General features: G+C 42.2%; 1 protein-coding gene across 1 annotated transcript; it reads right to left on the minus strand.

Annotated features, from left to right (window-relative positions):
- Window positions 1-3,812: 3,812 nt before the first annotated feature.
- Window positions 3,813-16,266, minus strand: LOC125404213 (zinc finger protein 39-like). Its single transcript, XM_048440019.3, has 5 exons — window positions 16,151-16,266; window positions 14,470-14,606; window positions 10,234-10,360; window positions 6,693-6,782; window positions 3,813-5,364 (listed from the first exon to the last, which is right to left on the minus strand). Exons 2-5 carry the CDS (start codon window positions 14,482-14,484, stop codon window positions 3,953-3,955), a joined length of 1,644 nt encoding a protein of 547 aa, XP_048295976.3. The 5' UTR covers window positions 14,485-14,606; window positions 16,151-16,266; the 3' UTR covers window positions 3,813-3,952.
- Between the last annotated feature and the right edge of the window lie 2,615 nt (window positions 16,267-18,881).

Below are 18,881 nucleotides of genomic sequence, written 5' to 3' on the forward strand. Positions count from 1 at the left end.
TGAAATATGTTTCAGAGGAGATTACAATGAAGGTCACTAATTGCAAGAAAACAAATGTCTTTAGCAATTAGTCAGGAAGGGACTGCTAGTAATACTAGAAGGTTAATAAATTAAGATCAATTGGTTCTTAGGCTGAGAACTTAGGAGATAGCAGAAAGCTTTTCACACTATCTCAAGGTAAAACTCAGATACTAACTGCCATACTTTACAACTTCCATTATCAGAACTCATCAATTAAACCATTGTATTTGTCCACTGTCTCCTGGTACCTCCAGGTGTAAATTGGAGTCTCATGTCTCTCCTCTGGTGGCGCCAGTTTTCCATAATGGAGACACTGTCTAACCCAAAGGTCACATATCTCTGTCTCCTGAAGGTTAACTCAGTTCACACCTGTCATTTATCAGGGATGGCAAGAACACTACTCTCAATTTGTAGGGAGAAGTTCTGGCCTTGTAAATAAAACAGCCAGTTGTAAAATGACCTAAGCTTCCCAAGCATCTGAGAAAATAGCTCACTGTGAATGACCTGCTGAGGAAGCTGCTGATAGTCTGCTGTTCTCATTCTCCTAGACTTATAACTTTATATTTATTTCTACATTCTTATTTTTGGAATCTACATTTTTATTTTCTTGTTCTTGGACTCTTCACTAATAGATGGAGCTAGGTCATATGCTTAGCTTTAAAAGAAATTGGAAGATTGATCTTACTGAATTATAATAAGTACAACTGAGATAGATCTCTGCATAGTATCCAGAAGACACCAAAGCCAAATCACACTTTGGCAAAGTGTAAGACGGTGTTATGTGGTCAAAGAACATTCCGTAGCAGCCTCCTATCAAATTATTAATATGTATTGGTAGACTGCGACTCTCATTGCTATGTTGAGATGATAAACTGTCTACTAATTAGGTAGCATTGGCAGAATCTACGCTAGGCATGCCATGTTGAGAGCTGAAATCGGTTCTATTATCGTGAGCAAACACACACATTGCCCAGCTGCAGGACACACACTCAGATCTATGCTGGTGCCCGATTTCAAGGCATGAGAAAGAGTAATGAGAAGGAACCTACTCCAAGACGGTTTCTCTCAGAGGAGGGAAACAAGCACCATTTGTTCACAAAGTTCTAAATCAATCCACAAGACAGCTGTGAAAAATATCTTTATTCATGGTTTCCTACCCTGATACTTATTCTCTTAGAAACACTGGCTCGCTTTAAGACATCACGTTAGAGAAACACAAACATCAATACTTGGCAGATAGTTGGTGACAATCACCATAAACACTTATAAGTTAAAAGACTAAGAAAATACAAACTAGAGGCTTACAAGATGTAAACGGGCTAGGATAGTATTTAATGTTGAAAACCTTAATGAAATCACAATAAACATTATAAGTGTATTTCCTGCATGTCCCTGCATGCAGAGAACATTTGCTAATGTGGTAAAATCATATGCACAGACCTTACATATATCAAGGTGTGTTGGCCTGACATATATCAGTACCTTCCAAATTAAAACATTCCCACCCTGGAAGAAGGCTCATTAAGACTAGGAAATAAACCCCCAAGTCTCACCAAGTTACAAAAACATATAAGCACAAGGCCCGTTCCCTTCCCAAGCTTAGAAAAACAGGAAGGGCTGCCAGGGAGGGAAAACTCTCTGACCTGCTTTGTTTCCTGCAAGCATTTTCTAGTTTTCCCGAGTCATCCCCGCACTGGGGTGGGCTTTTTAGAGATGGAGCTGCAGAATCATCCCCGTTCCTGCTCAGCAACCTCTCTCCCACACTCCTGTAACCTCAACAAATTCTCTGGATTCACCGGACCGGAGTCTGACAGAATTGTTTACTCGATCTGCTGTCAGTGCCCTAGCTGGGCCGAGTACACATCTCTAATCACGCCTCCTCAGCAAGGACAGCGGGGTCCTCAGGCCGTCCAGCTGCATGCACTTCTGGTACCCACTAGTGCCAGCTGCACCTCTTAAACTTTGGTTGTGAGAAACACAAATGTCCTCAAATGTAGACCAAACCACTACATCAGGCACCAGCAGAAATATTTATCCTCTGACATATTTGACATTTTTTTTTTTTTTTTTTTGGAGATAGGGTCTCATTATGTAGCCCTGCTGGAACTCCCTATGTAGGGCAGGCTGGTCTCAAACTTAAAGATATCTGACTGCTTCTGCCTCCTGGATTCTGGGACTTAAGACTTGTGCCACCACACCTACGACAAAAGTCATTTTCATACTGTAACACTTAGAAACGGACAACTTCATTTTATGAATGACTGGATACTATGAATTTCAATGTTTTATGGATAAACATGTTTCACACATGAACATACTTTAGTATCTCTTTAATGAAATGCTGGTGCCAGTAATTTCAATAATTTATTGAAATTTCATGTTTCTTTTTCTTCACAGGATGGCTTGAAAACACAAAGGTGACAAGAGGGCCCTCTCCTAGGAATGTTCTAACATAGAAGCTCCCCTGTCTGAGACACTCCTAAACTGGGTCCCAATGACTTTGCATTATGTTGCAAAAAGATTGAATCACTCATACAAACAAGAGATTTGAAACACATATAAAACCTCTGCTCTCTCCAATAATGCATGTCTGTGAGCCAGTCATTCTCTATACCCCCTTCTCCCCAAAGGTAATCTTATCTGCTTCCAGGCCATGAGCACAAATGCAGGGATAATGGAGTTCAGGGACTGGGGGTAGAGGCAGGAAAGAGATGAGTCATGACTAATGTTAAATCCCTATAGGGCTCTGGCCATGTTCTCCAATGTGGAGGTCAACTTCCTATAAAAGAATTGTTCACATACATTACATTCATGTACTTCCAGCCCAAGAGCTATCCAGAGCATTTCCATTTGGTAAAAGTTTTGACCATATATATCACACCCTTGTGGTTTCTTGGCAGTGAGGGGCTTTCTCATGCGCACAAATGTCTGTTACACTCACCTAGGCGGGAGCATGGCTACCTGTGAGTTCTTGCACACGCCCCAACAATATGAGGCATTTTGTGTTCTTTACTCACAGGTTGTTTTTCAGTTTGTATATTCGGAGGGTTTGTATTCATGTGGTTCTCTAGTGGAGGCAGATGTCTGTATTACAGAACCAAGTTTCTGCACACGTTAGACTGATATGGCTTATCCTACGTGTCTTCTTTGGTACACAGTGAAGGATGACTTACAGCCTCGCCCGATGACAGCCGTGACCTGACATCTGGGATCAGACACAGCATCAAACAGTTCCTCAGCTGTGTGTGTCTGATGTGCAGTGAGCTGGATCTGCTGCTGAGGCCTCCTCCCCTGCCCACTTCTGAGTACTCTGATGGACATTTGGTGGAGATATTTCCTAGTGCTTTCATTCAGGTCTCTCAACTGTGAGGGTTCTCTAATGTGGATACTGGTTTGAGATGTGTCAGGTGACTTCTACAACTCTGAGTTTTGTGATCTAAATGGAGAGGTGACATGTGTGAAATGCTTTCCTATGTTCTTTAGGCCTGCTCACCAGTGTGAACTCAAATTCAGAGACGGGCCTCCCGACTAAAGGCGTTCTGCGTAACTACATCATGGGGCTTCTCACCTGTGAGAACTCCCCATCCTGCTGAGGATTATTTCCAGACGTTATAGTCAGAGGGTTTCTCACCGGTAAGAATTCTCCAACAACTAAAGTCTGCCGTCTGTCAAAAGTCTCTGAACAAACCCCACACTGGTAGGCCTTTTGTGTCTTGGGCTCACTAACTAATGAGATGTGACTAAGACTGACAGGTTCCCTGCAGCCTCTACAGCCACAGGGATCTTCACCTCTGAGTTCCCCGAGGGTTAGGAAGAGATGTCAAATGACTTAGACTTCTCCTACATTCTTTATGTTCACAGGGTTTCTCACCTGTGTGAGCTCTATCACGCCTGTGGAGGTTTGTCTTCTGATAGACGGCTTCCCCAGATTTCAGGCACGAGGTTTCTCCCCCAAGTGAGTTTTCTGATGAATAGTGAGATACGATTTGACACTAAATGATTTCCTGCATTCCTTACATTCAAAGGGTTTCTCGCCTGTGTGAATTTTCTCATGTGTAGAGAGATTTGACTTCTGGTTAAAACGCTTTCCACATACGTTACATTCATATGGTTTTTCGCCTGTGTGAATTCTCTGATGTACAATGAGCCCTGACTTTATACTGAAAGTTTTCCTGCATTCTTTACATTCATAGGGCTTCTCACCAGTGTGAACTCTCTGATGTATAGTTAGGTCACACCTCCTTTTAAAGGCATTTCCACATATGTTACACTCATAGGGTTTTTCGCCCGTGTGAGTTTTCTGATGTACACTGAGATTTGACTTGACGCTGAACAGTTTCTTACACTCTTTACACTCATACGGCTTCTCACCAGTGTGAGTTCTGTAGTGCAAGTAGAGATTCTGTGTGTGTTTGAAGGCTTTCCCACACACTTTACACTGATAGGTCCTCCCACATCTGTGACGCCTACGAGGTTGGTTGTTGAGTTTTGCAGATGTATTGCATTCACGGGGTTTTCTACCTGTGTGAGATCTCTGGTGCACACTGAAATTTGAGTTTGGGCATAATTTTTTCACACAGTGACTCTCTTTACTTGAGAAGACACCCTGATTAACCCTTTGCTTTGGCATGTGACACACACATTTCTCATTGCCATTACATCCACAGGGCTTCTCCCATGCATGCCGAGTGCTCTGAAGAATTATATGGCCTGGTTTTGTATTGAATGTTGGTTCACAATCGGTACATTTATCACATTTGCTCTTTATGCATGTCCTAAAATGCTGAGTATGGTTACACTTGTCAGGGAATGATTTCCTACACAAGCTGCAATCCAAAGTTTCTTTCCTTCTGTCAGTCCCCTCTTGGGCACTAGGAGCCAGTTTATCAAAGGCTTTTCCATATTCCTTTAACTTACTCGGATTATCTCCCAAAGGAAAGCCCTTATGTGTCCACCCAGCGTTCCCGCTGAAGGCTTCGTCATGTGGTCTGTACTGACGGTGCCGTTGCCCACTTTCAACACCGTCATCCAGACTAAGAGGCTCAGAAAGTCGGCATGACAACCTGGTTGTAGCGAGATGATCAAGTTCCTCTAAGGGCTGCATCTCACTGGGCTCACCAGGGAGGTCCACATTTCCCCATATAACAAGCACCTTCGATCTCATTTCAGAAGAGTTCCTATTCTTAATAGCCGGGCATAAAACATGGTTTGAACTCATATTAAATGTTTCCCCAAATCTGACCCTCTCCTCAGCTGATGAGTTGCCAGGGATTATCAGGCGGTTCAAATGTCTCGCTTGATTGTCCCAGTGGGTCTCATCCAGGCGCTTCACAGACTTCACAGCTGAAAGCAAATAAAAGTTGCCCTACATGAACAACACGGAAGTGATTCTGGTAGAATTCTAACGCAAAAGTGAAGAAGCACCCCCACCTCCAATGACGTAATATTGCAAAGCAGGGCTTGGAGAGATGGCTCAGAGGCTGAAAGCTTCCACTGGGTTAGAATTCCACAGCAAATGCTGCACAAATCTGCTGACTTTGAGTTCCGCAATGAAAAAGGTCAAAGGTTAACTAGCTATTACAATTTCCTCATCAAATAGGAGTCTTTGAACAGAGTCTTGGTTCATCTGGCCTCCATGCCTAAGACCTCCTAGATGACGTACCACACTTTGGGTCTCCCCTACCAGGAGTCTTTGCAGATGCTCCTGGAATTTCATAATTCCTGGTATCTTGGTACGCACTGTTTGATTTTGGACATCTTTTCCCATATTTGAATTCCATATGTGAGTACCTGAAACCTATGTTTTCAATACTAACTTAGAACTACTAATGCCACTTTGGAACCTCTAATGAAATCATAACCACTCTGAAGACTAGAGTTCCTATTAACTCATGAACTACATAACAAATTTGTAACTCTCAAAATTAATCTGATATTAATTTTTTTTAAAAAGATTTATTTACTTATCATGTAAACAGTGTTATGCCTGTGTGCCTACAAGCCAGAAGAGGGCACTAAATCCCATTATAGACAGTTGTGAGCCACCATGTGGTTGTTGGGAATTGAATTCAGGACCTCTGATAGAGCAGCCAGTGCTCTTAACCTCTGAGCCATCTCTCCAGCCTCTGATAATAGTTTTAAAACCATCTCCTTAAAATTGCTTTAGCCTTTGAATCATCCTGTATTTTTTTTTATTTATTTATCCAGCTGAGAAAACATATTTTTGTAGTTATTCTTTCAATGTCAAAGATTTCTGTGTCCCAACACAGCAGACTGCTGTTGCTCTTTAAAGGAGGCAAATGTGCTGGACCACCACTGTTGGTCCTGCACTATCTACGAGGAATCAAATAGAAAAGTGATGAGTGTATTAATAAACCCATGAATAAAGGCTTAAAATGAAGCACTTCATTTTAAGAGGGAAGAAGGACAATAAGGTCTTGAGTAATTAGAAGAGTGGGCAGAATTTATTAGGCCACAAAAACACACAGTATAAACAGGAAAGGGGGACATCTGGAAGTGAGCCTCCCTTAGACACAACACAGCAAGCATCTGATTAAGAAGTTAGTCTCAAGATTGGAAGATGGCAAAATTGGGTGAAAAGAATTTCACACACCCACCATCTGCTGAGCGTTCACTAGCCTGGGCTGCCTACCTGGGGCACATTCACTGACCTGGGAGGCTCTGGTTTGGTGTATCTTCTGTCCACGGCCCAGATCCTTGCTCCAACTTCAGGATCAACTCAGGTTTGGCATCACACTGATCTATTAGAAGGAAATATTGTACAAGTTATACTCCAATGACAAAATATTGGCTCTCAGCAATGACAGGACCAAAATTAACATTCTATGAGAACACTAGCGCTGAGGACATTAAAATAAGAGATAGATACAGATAGAATGAAAGGATTATTCTGACTGCTGACCACCTGGATTAAGAACAACAAAGCAAGCAAAAGATTTAAAAATGCACGGAATCAACAAAAATCTAAAGCTCCCCAGTCAGATGCTACAAGAGTTGGCAAGATCAGAAGATGTTCTGGGAAACAGTGAGCTCTGAATCCCCATGCCCCTTCAAAAACCAACACAACAGGAAGCAGAGGAAAGCAGGAGAACAACAATGTATAAAAATTTAATACAGCCAGGCGGTGTAGAGGTGGGGGATCTCTGTGAGTTCAAGGCCAGCCTGGGCTACAAGAGCTAGTCCCAGGCTCCAAAGCTACAGGGGAACCCTGTCTTGAAAACAAATGAACAAACAAAAGAATTTAATCCAAACAAAACAGCAACAGAGCAACAACAGTAAGATTTATTTTTTTAAAAGATAAAATCATCTTTTGGTGTCTTGGATTCAGTTCCAGTCTCTGCTACTTTGTTCTTGGTATTAGAAGATTAGGTTACTCCACTAGAAACAAGTAAGAAAAGCCCATTGGAGAGAAGCCTGTTCTTGGAACAGCAGGGGGTGCAGCACAGAAGGGAGCCTCCTAGAGAGCTCTCCAGGTGAGCTGGACTGTCTATGCCTACAGCCAAAGAGGGGCTTTGCACACCAACAGGAAGCTCCATATGGAAATGAGGATTGTCTGCACCAGTCAGAGCATCATTTACTGTACATCAGTCACAACCATCTCCCTGTCAGGTTACATGGGACATGCTCCCCTTCTCACCCCTAGGAGGACACAATTGCAGAGTCACCCAGAATTCACCCAAACTCCTGAGAGTAAAAGTCAGCTGGGAGTCCTTTTGCTCAAGGTAACCAGGGCAGCAAGTCAAACTACCCAATTCTCAAAGTCTTTGCTTCTTATAGGAAAAAGAAAGAAGTAGGAAGAAGAAAGAAAGAGAAAGAAAGGAGGAAGGAGGAGGAGGAGAAGGAGAAGGGGGAGAAGAAGGAGAAGAAGAAGGAGAAGGAGGTTCAAAGGAGAGCTTACAGTGACTTAAAGAAGTTATCATTAACATAAATAGCACTACAATGATTCCATAATGCTTAACACCTGCCCAGCACCACGAGGAAAGTTCAAGTTCTCACATCTGTGTCAATACTACACAAGCGATTCACATGTTCACAGTAATCAATACCAATGACCTTCTGAAACAGTTATAAATTTTAATGAAAAGAATAAAAGGCTGGTTGTGGTGGTGCACTCCTTTAATCCCAGCACTTGGAAGAGGACAGGTGGATTTCTGGGTTCAAGAGCAGCCTTGTCTACAGAACGAGTTTCAGGACAGCCAGGGCTACACAGAGAAATCCTGTCTTTTAAAACAAGAACAAAAACAAAACAAACAAAAAGAATAAAAGAACAGACAACCAAAAAAAAAAAAACCCAAACAAACCAAAACAAATCAAAACATACTTCCTCAAAACATACTTGGAAGAGACAGTTACCAAAAAAGCTTGCATAAGCAGGAAGAAAAAGCACATAGAAAATAACAACGTAACAGAAAAACCAAAAGCAAATGTACAGGTTCACAGCCAACTAATCCTCACACACAGCAACAGGAACAATGTTTAGAAGATCCGTGAAGCTGGATAACCCTCGTGATGGAGAAAGGTGCCAAGCCTGCTTCTTACCATACACACAAGTCAAGTAGACTCCGGAATTATAAAACCAATACTGAAAACAAAAGGATATAAATCTAGGCAAAGGCAAACTTTCTAAACCTGATACCAAAAGTACAGCTGACAAAATCAGCACTGGAAACCAGAATTATTGGGGCTGGAGAAATTGCTCAGTGGTTAGAGCATTTACTGAGCTTGCAGAACTGAGTTCTGGTCCCAGCACCCATGTAAGGAGGCTCACAACAGCCTGTCACTCCAGCTCCAGAGGAAGGCTCTCTTCTGGCCTCCACAGCTCCTGGACTCACATGTACAAACCCATACACACACACACACACAAAAAAAACAAATTAAAATAAAAACAGGATTAAAGCTAACAATCGAGAGAGTTAAAAGAAAAACACATAGCAAGAGAAAGTATTTATAAATTATTATCTGATGATGGACTGCCTTACACAAAAATTTATACAATGTACTGGCATAAAATAACCTGATGAAATCCAGGCAAATGACCACAACAGATATTTCCCCAAAGGCATGAGGATGTGAATATCCCCAACTACCACAGCAATGCAGATCAAACACCAATGGGCTTCACTGTACCACAACTACAACCATTAGCAACCTGGAACACACACAGGAGAGAAAAAGTCTGTGTTGCTAGAAACATAATTAACAGGCACTCTGAAAAAAACAGCACGGTGCTTACTAAACTACTGGGAAGTGACCTGCCACAGAACAACACACATACCCAGAGGAAATCCCTCTCAGTGGTCTAGAGAGAACTCTGTGTGTGCACACAGTTACTGCAAGCATCGTATACAGGAGAGATGACCTGGAATCTACTTTAGTGTCCACCCTCAGATGAACTGATAAGAAAACTTGATAATTAACTACAGAGGGGTGGACTTCATCCAGTTATGGTAAAGACTCTGGATTTTCTCTCACAGGACCATGGATATAACTGAAAGGTACTTGTATTGAGTGAGGGAAATTAAGCTAAAAGAAAAAACACGGCATATCCACACTTACGGCTGGAAGCTGATGTTAACCTGAAAGAACGAACACCTGGCTACCAGAGCCTAGGAACGGTGTGTGGGAAGGAGGAAAGGCAAGGAGATGGTTGGTTCACTGATGCAGGGGAACAGCTGGATGGGAGACATAAGTAGCAGTAGTACACAAAAGCTAAATACAGTTGGCATCAATTACTTGAAAGTAAGAGGGAGGGTTTTAGGGGTTTGAGAGATGACTCAGTGGGTAAGAGCATTTGTTTTTCTTGCAGAGGACTTGGATTTGTTTCCCATCACCCACATTGCAGTTCACAACCGCCCATAGCTCTATTTCCAGAGGATCTGACATCATCTTCTGATCTCATTGGGCACTAGGCACACCCAGCACACATACATGCAATCAGACAAAATATTCACACATTAACACATCAAATAGATAAATAGAAAGCAAATAAGGAGAGTTTTAAATGTTCTTAACAGAAAGAAATGATAAATCTAAAAAATTATAGACTTATAAAATGCTGATCATATGTACAATATACAAGTATTGAAATGACAACTTCTATTATAAATATGTATATAATTACTATGTGTCAGTGAAAGCTAGGTAGGGTGCTTGCCTAACACACTTCTCATAGGATAACTGTAGTCTACTCACTCAAGGACAGCAGGCTGCTGTAGGTCTCCAGCATCACGTCCCTGTAGAGCTTCCTCTGAGCATCATCCAGGTCCTGCCACTCCTCCCAGGTGAAGTCCACAGAGACATCCTCGAATGACACCAACCCCTGTAATCAAACAACTTTCCTCAACCCAAGCCTCCCTTGGATCAGAGACAGGAATATGGGAGGTTACTCCTCTCTCTTCCGTGAGATACACCTTATAGACATTCTTTATTAAGGAAGAAGAAAAACAAAAACCTACAAAATGTCTTCCCTACTCACTAGTTTGGTGATGAGTGACCGAGATACATAATGGCTATTCCTTTAGCTTTCCACTTAAAACACACGCCCAACACCAACATATATTCATAACATACTGACACATTAGTTTTCATAGGCAGCCTTACATGTCCTTCCTAAAACCAGAGGAGCTGCTAGTATCCACAAAGAAATATACATCACCAGTGTCCTATAAAGAGGGGTAAACTGACTAAGTGTGGTGATGGACACCTTTAATCTAAGCACCCGAGAGGAAGAAACAGGAGGATCTCTGAGTTTCAGGTAAGTCTGGTCTACACAGGAGTAAACTAAATTGGGATAAATGACAATCACTATGATGGGCAGGAGTTACAGATGATCTTAGACATACTTGTCTAAAGTTCCTTCCATCAAATGCACAGATGTCTAACAGACAACTGGACAAACAAGATCTTACAACACATTTTTACAAGGAATATAAAAAATTAGAAATGTCAGTGGTAGTTAATTTCATCAAACCAAGTGAAATGGCTTTAAAGCAACTCAGGACACCTATAAAGAATCAGAAATACACTAATATTCGGCGATCGAGCAAACGGTACAGATGTTGAGAACTGCAGAAGACTTTAAAATTTATTTTGGCAAAGTAGAAACATTCAATATTAGATAATTTATTAATATAGTCCAAGCAAGCATGATGGCTCTTATCTGTAATCCTAACACTTAGAAAGTGAAGGCAAGAGGATCTGAAGCTCAAGGTCATCCCAGCTATGCAACCAGTTCAAGGGTATCCCAGGATACATGACTTTGCCTCAAAAAAGATGTTTTCTCTCTCTCTCTCTCTCTCTCTCTCTCTCTCTCACACACACACACACACACACACACACTCATAAACACGTCTATGAAAAAATTACATAGCTAATCCATAAGCAGGGGAAATCTTTCAATCTTACATTTTTTTGTTCAGATTCTTTCTTTAATATCTGGAAGTCTTCTTTAACCTCCTAATTTAGAGTTATTACATTATTAGATCTGCTAAGTTTATATTGTAAGGTGACTGGTTTCTTTTCTGAATAACTGTTACTAGTTTATGGAACATCTCTTGAGTTTTATATGCTGATTTTTCATTCCTGACATATTGCTGGACATGTTATCAGATCTGAGACTCTTCTAGTGGAGTTCTTAGGGTGACAGGATTACGATCACACCACCTGCAAATGAAGGCGATTTGATTTCGGCCTTGACTATTCGTATCCCCTGTATCTCCTTCCCTTGCCCTGGCTGAGACATCAAGCGCTATCCAGCTTGAATAGCTGTGTCTTTAGGATTTTAAAGGAATTGCTTCAGCACCTCACATTCCTAACAGTGCCTAGGACTCTGTCAAAGGACAGGCACAGGCAAAACCGGCTGAAGAGACTTTAAAAGTTCAGGAATCTATTACAAGAATTGACAAGTCAGACAGCATGGAGTTAAAAATATTTTGCACACAAAGACAACAGCAAAAAGCCTACAGAATGGGACAAAATCTTTGCTAGCTACACACCTAAGAGTGGATTAGCATATATAATACATAAAGAACTCAAAAAGTAAATACCAATGGTGTGGGAGAATTGTCTGTATTCTGTTAATCATGTTTTAAATAAACGCTAATTGGCCAAGCAGGAAGTATAGGTGGCTCAACCAGACAGGAAGCAGAGGAGGGACAATGTGAACAGGAGAATTCTAGGAAGGAGAAAGCCCATTCCTCTCAGTCCTGCTCAGACCACCCAAGAAGCAGGATGTGACCTGCCCAGATGAAAAAGGTACTGGGCCACATGGCTAACACAGATAAGAATAATGGGTTAATATAAGCTACAAGAGCTAATAAGAAGCCTGAGCTAATTGGGCCAATCAGCTTAAAATCTTATGGAGACCTCTGTATGATTTTCTTTGGGGTTAAATGGCTGCAGGAACTGGGCAGGACAGAAACCCCAACAAGCAGGACCTTAATGCTACATACCAAAGTCACAAATAACCTGATAAGTGGGGGAAACAGCACAGAAGTCAGCACACAAAGGCAGGTATGACCAAACTGCCAAAAACCAAGGAAAAAAGGTAGAAATCTTCATGAGTACCATGGCACTGAAAATGGAGGGCACGGAAGCAAACACACTTTGTTTAACTCACAAGTTCTTTAAACAGCAATTAGCACGGGAAACGTGGTGGGTTTCTAACACTTCAGAATAAAGTGTTTAGTGATCATGATACAGAACAGCGAGAAGCACAGCTGCATTTACAAAAACATGCAATATTCAGATGTGTGCTCCTGTTTTTACTTAAGCTCTGTCTGCCTTTCTCATGATGCAAATGGTATCCACTAACTTCTGTTTTTCCCATTTACTCCCAAGGCCTTCACCACACCTGCCTGCCAGCCGTACAGCTCGTCAGCACTCAGGCATTACCACTGAGGAACAGACCTTTCAAGTCTAGCAGTTCCGGTGTGACAAGAAAGGATATACTTGTCTCTAGGCAACCACACTTCCTCACCATCTACAGCATCCCATGCTGCCACTGGAGCAGAATGAACAACAACAGAGCTGGCAGGAATTGTAACTCACAATGTTAGACCTCAGGGAGCAAAGGACTTGGAGGGACGAAGAAGAAAGTCTAGAAAAAAAACAAAGAAAGAAGGAAGGAAGAAAAGAAGGTTGGATGGGTTTCCTCCTTTTAGTGTAGGGTAAAGGCCATTTGATATATTGTTATCAATACCATATAAGGAAAGGATGGGGGATTTGATCTTCATTTTGACAAGGGAAGCTTTAGCTGCCTTTGCATAGCTACACAGGAGTCAAACTTATGATCTGAAAACTGAGCGAAAGGTACAAGCTACAGAGAAATAGTTAAGAAAGTCAACCACAGACACCTGAAGCACAGAAGTCTATAGTGGAATGGCAGGGACACAAAGCAGAATAAAAAATAACCATATGTTAAGTATCATCAGGGTCATGACAGAAACTGAAAGTGGGGTTAAAAATAAAACGCTTGTTGTGTAAGACCAGAGTCCTGACCCCTAGGTCCCACACTGAAGTCAGGCAGATATAGTGGCAGCCTGTAACCAGAGCACTTAGGAGGCAGAGACAAAGGAGCCCCAGGGCAAGCTGGCTGGCTAGACCAGCCAGAATTTGTCAGCTCAGTGAGATACCCTGCCACATAACCAGTGATGAAGGAAGACATCCAATATCCACTTGGGTCTCCACGTGCATATGCACTCTCAGCATCCACATGAACATCTGCCCATGTCTACAAACATTCATACACACAAACACATGCATGCATGCAGAGAAAAAAAATTTCCACATGGAAATCGCTGATAGTTTCAAATGTGGCGGAAGTTCCAAGACACCAGAGAACTGTGCTAGCATTTGACTATAATTTAAAACTCGGATGACACACACATGTCTGAGTACCAGAGAATCCTGACAGCTATGAACGCTGTGCCCAGCTCTGCCTGGGAGTGAAGCACTGTACACATCATCACGCATGAGTCTATGAAGCCTGTTTAGATGTCACAGGCTGTGAGAATGATCATATTCTCTTCCTGGGCTCAATCCAATCTCTCTAACAAATGGCACAGAATCAGAAAAACTAGTGATGCCAGGTGGAGGCGGTATACGCCTTTAATCCTCAAAACTAGGGGGAGGGAGGCAGGTGAATCCACGAGTTCAGGACCAGCTTGGTCTACAGAGCTAGTTCCAGGACAGCCATGGCTACACAAAGAAACCCTGTTTTGGGGACCCCCCCCAAAATAAAGAAAAAGCAGTGGCACAGTTTCAACGACTCTAACGCCTTTACAACATGGCTCTGTCTACACTATGATCTTATTACATCTGAGTGTATTTGCCCTAGGTTTGTGTCCCCATTTCAGTTTTACTTAAGGAGCTCTCACAAAGTTCTGAAACCACATACAAAGCAAGGTCAGGAATAATCACACCACTTACCACAACTGTGTTCATTTTCCTCGCTCTCTAAGGCACATGGAATCGCAGTTGGAAGAGAAGGTGGACAGAAGTGAATAGGCATTTGCTGGGGCCTTGTTTGTGTGCGAAGATCGCTACATAGCTGCTGAGGAAAAAAGCTGGAAAACAAGAAAAAAGCCTCCTGTATGGAAACAGTCTCTGGCACACAGGTCTTATGGAAAGAACACAATTAATTAGAGATTAAATTTACAGTTTGCTCATAGGTTAGCGAAAGTATTTGCTGCTTGCTTAGTGACTATATCTGAAGACACACGGCAATGTTTTAAGGATGCGTTTTTAATGAACATGATGCAGTCAAGGAAATAATAGAAAGCAGTTGGGTAGGATTTCCTATTTTCCTGTCAGTGCAGAGGCAACACACAGGATTCTATCCATATCTCCTGGTTACATATTTAAGTTCCACAGACAATACGCTTCGTACAATCTAAATGTTTTGGTTCTGGACTGTACCTGTAAATGAACATGACCCACATTTACTGCAGTTCCTTCGAAGTACTACTTAACAAAAGTCTGCCTATGGTGTTCATGTCTGGATGTAGCTCCTTCCCACAAAGCCTCTTAGCTTCGTCTTTTCATGTACTCTGGCCAGCAGGACCTCAAAGTGCTAAAAGCACAGTTTTCAAATGAGGTTTCCCGTGCAGTCTTGCTAGGGTTAAAGTTCTGTATTACCATGTCTTGATAATACTCTAGACTTTAAAACAGTACCAAGGCTTCTCAAGAAACTAAAAGTACAAGGATCTGGAATTCCACAAGAACTGGAATCACACTGTGCAAAACAGCTCACCCCACTGCTCAGGATTGTCCTATGGCTTTTGTCCTAATGTCCTCTGGGCTGACATTATTCTCCCATCTTCTTCTTGGTACAGAGATTGACCAGGGGGCATAACAATGAAATAAGTCGAATACTTCATTCAGGTCTACAATGGTGGTAATGGAGCGGCTACACTCCACAGTCCAAGAGGAGGAGAGTTACAGACCTCCATCTGGGATTCCAACCATGAGCGCTCATGGTACCTCTCTCACCTTGGTAGTGATCTAGAGTAAGCAGGAGATGGAAAAGGAACTGAACATGGGGCTCGATGAGGTGGCTTCCATGAGGTCACCATCCATAACGGGTGGGACTTGGTGGTCTAGAAGGGGGTGGTCAACCATCCTCACTATATAAGTAAGCTCAACAAAGTCACTGGATTACCAAGTTGGACCATGATGGAACCTTTCCTTTGGTCACTCCTAAGTATCTATCTGAGGGGACTAAACACTGTGGACGTCTCCCCAGTAAAAGTCTGTGCAATTACTGTGCACTCTCCACAGAAGCCAACACACTTAAGAGTCTTCTTGAGGAGGGAGAGTCCAGGAGATGCCCCAGCCCTGGCTTACCCCACACTTCGGGCTGCTCTAGGACTGTCACTGCTAGACAAAGGGACACCAGACATAGGAGTTGCGGTGCCGGGGTCAGGAACAGGAGGAGACGGGGTACAGCTGAGGACAAGTCTCCCTGCAGCATCAGGGAGGGGGAAGCTCAGCCACGTAAGGACAGACGGCGACTGAGGCCATAAGCTCAACCCAGGACAGGGCTTCCGGATCGCACCCTCTGCACACCGCACAGCATCCGCCCCGGCCGGCAAAACCCGGCTGCACTCACCAGATGGCAGGCGTCTGACTACCTGTAGATGTCCTAACAGGCTGGCTCAGGACCGAGGCCGCAAGCCAACCGCCGCGGAAACCGGAAGTAAGATGGCGGCGCCGGAAACGAAACGGAAATGTGGGGAGGCCGTCCCGATCTCAGACCGTACGAAACTGTTTCATGTTCTTGGACAGTCTAGAGCATTAAGGTCGCTAGCGACATCGCTGCATTTGGACACATCAAAGTTCTAAAGTGAATGCTTTGTGAAGATAAACCCAGAAACAACTGCTTTATGCAAAACAAAACAACAAAAATTTTAGCTGGGTGGGCGTGGTTGGTGCACCCCTTTAATCTCAGCGTCAAGGAGACAGGTAAACAGAGCTCTGAGTTTCAGGCCAGCCTGGGCTACATAGACCCTATTTCATATAACAAGCAAACAACATCTTGTGGTGCTAGACGCATTGCTCGGTGGTTAAGAGCTCTTCTAGAGGATCTGGGTTCCACTTCCAGCACCTACATGACGGCTCAGAACCAGCCCCGGGGGCCAGAATCCTCTCTGGAATTTATGGGCACTGCACACATGTGCACAGGCCTACAGCCAGGCAGAACACTCATACACATAAAATAAACTAATCACTAGGTAGCTGGATAGTTAGACGGGCATTTTCGGGTCTTTTGTGTATTGGCTACACCTTAAGTTAAGGAAAATCGCCCTTAGATTTCAAACAACCACATGAAAAGAGGATGGATGCAACGGTCCCACCTCATAATGTAAAATTCCTCGTGAAAGAAAGATGGAAGAGAATAGTCGCATGTTGAGGCCCTTTGAGGGAAGGCTGTTTCCTATATTTCATCATAACTTTCTTCAACGATTTTCACATTTTTAAAATAGAAAGTAGAGAGCCTGAGCCATATCTCTGGCTCTGGGTAGAAGTGCAGTATTTTAAACTACCTCAAGGATTATAAACACAGAGTGGCTGTGGTGGCCCACATCTTTAGTGCCATCATTGAAGAGGTGGAGGCAGGCACATAGATCTCTGTGAGTTCCAGGCCAGCCTGGTCTATGTAAAAAAATTCCAGTACAGCCAAGATACATAGTAAGACCTGGTCTTGAAAATAAATACATAAGACATCAAAGACACATAGTTGCCCCGTTCTTACAAATTAATTTAAATAAGCCTGTCAGTCTCCTGGATAGAAATCTCTCGAGGAAGTTGCCCCAGAAACTTCAGTTTGTGGTGTAAAAGCCTATTTTCTTTTGTGTGTATGTGTGTGTTTAAAAATGGACATATGCTTGGGAGAGAGAGAAAAAACAGTATAGACAGTTATAAAAAAATTAGTTTTGTATTTTTGGTCATGAGCCTTGCCTTTAATGGCTGAGCCATCTCTCCAGCCCAAGAAATAGTTTTAAAAAAATACAACAAAGTCTTTAAAGATACAGTAAAATAATATCAAAAAGGCACATAAAATGGAAAATATGCAGAGTCTGGATTATGTATATAATTATGTTTCATTTGAATTTATTGAATTTAAAAGGATATTTTTTAATGGAGTCTCTGGTCCTTACTCTCGTCCTTGACAATGCTTCACCCTTTTCTGTAATAACCATGTCCTGCATGATGCAATGCTTATTTGATCTTACTAGATGGAGCGCAATGCCTGGAGTGACTTTCTAGGAGTATATTCTTGCTCAGAACCTCTCCTACTTATTTTTCTCCTGATTGAAGCCAGTTCCATAAGCACCCTGCTGTGTGAAGGGCACTGTTCTGGGAACCTGGTGAGCGTCATGGTATTAGCACACTGCAAGAAAAAACTGTATCGTAAAAAAATGTAGTTGGGGCTGGAGAAATGTGTCATTGATAAAGAGCACGCGAGGACAGAGAACCTGAGTTCTGTCCTAGCACCCACACCAGGAAGCTCACAAACTTCTGTAAGTAAGGAAGGGAACCCAAATACCCTCTTCTGGAGCCTTTGGCATCTTCACTCACAATTACACATCCCTCCCCCACATATAATTTTTTAAAATTCAATGTAGAGCTTCCTACTTAATTGAGCTAACTGATGAGTCTAAGGGGTTGTCCAAGTTTTAGGATTTGGAGACTATTACCTTCTGATGATGGGATTAGGTAAACATTGGGAGGACACTAGGGGACACTAGGGGACACTAGATTCTTTCATTATTTTAAGAAATTGCCATGAATTTTTTGTGACAATATATTAATGTATAGCATGCAAAAAATGTGCAAAAGCTCAATGAATTATTAACACAATGAATACACTTGTGTCACAGAGAAAAATGAATTAGCTTCACCCATGCTCTCAATAGCTTTGGCCTTGCCTATTCCAAATAGTATTCAAGATCTTTGTTGTTGTTTTAAGACTAATTTATTCTTCTTTCAGGTGTATACATGATTTTCCTGTATGTATGTAAATATACCACATGAAGATAATACTGAACTGATCTTCCAACCTCCACAGGACCAACAGGCTTGTGCCATGTACTAGGATTATAGGCATTTACACTACACTTGGCTTAACTTTGTTTTTTATAAAATAAATATTTTATTATAGAAAAATATACATACATATGTAAACACATACACAAAACTAAACAATATAATAGACTTCTCAGCTTCAACAACTACTTATTAGGCACTTTTTTTTTATTTTCCAGACAGGGTTTCTCTGTAGTTTTTTTGGTGCCTGTCCTGGAACTAGTTCTTGTAGACCAGGCTGGCCTCAAACTCAC

The sequence above is a fragment of the Myodes glareolus genome, chromosome 9 (genome assembly GCF_982192425.1).
Source record: "Myodes glareolus chromosome 9, mMyoGla1.1, whole genome shotgun sequence".
Lineage (NCBI taxonomy): Eukaryota > Metazoa > Chordata > Mammalia > Rodentia > Cricetidae > Myodes > Myodes glareolus.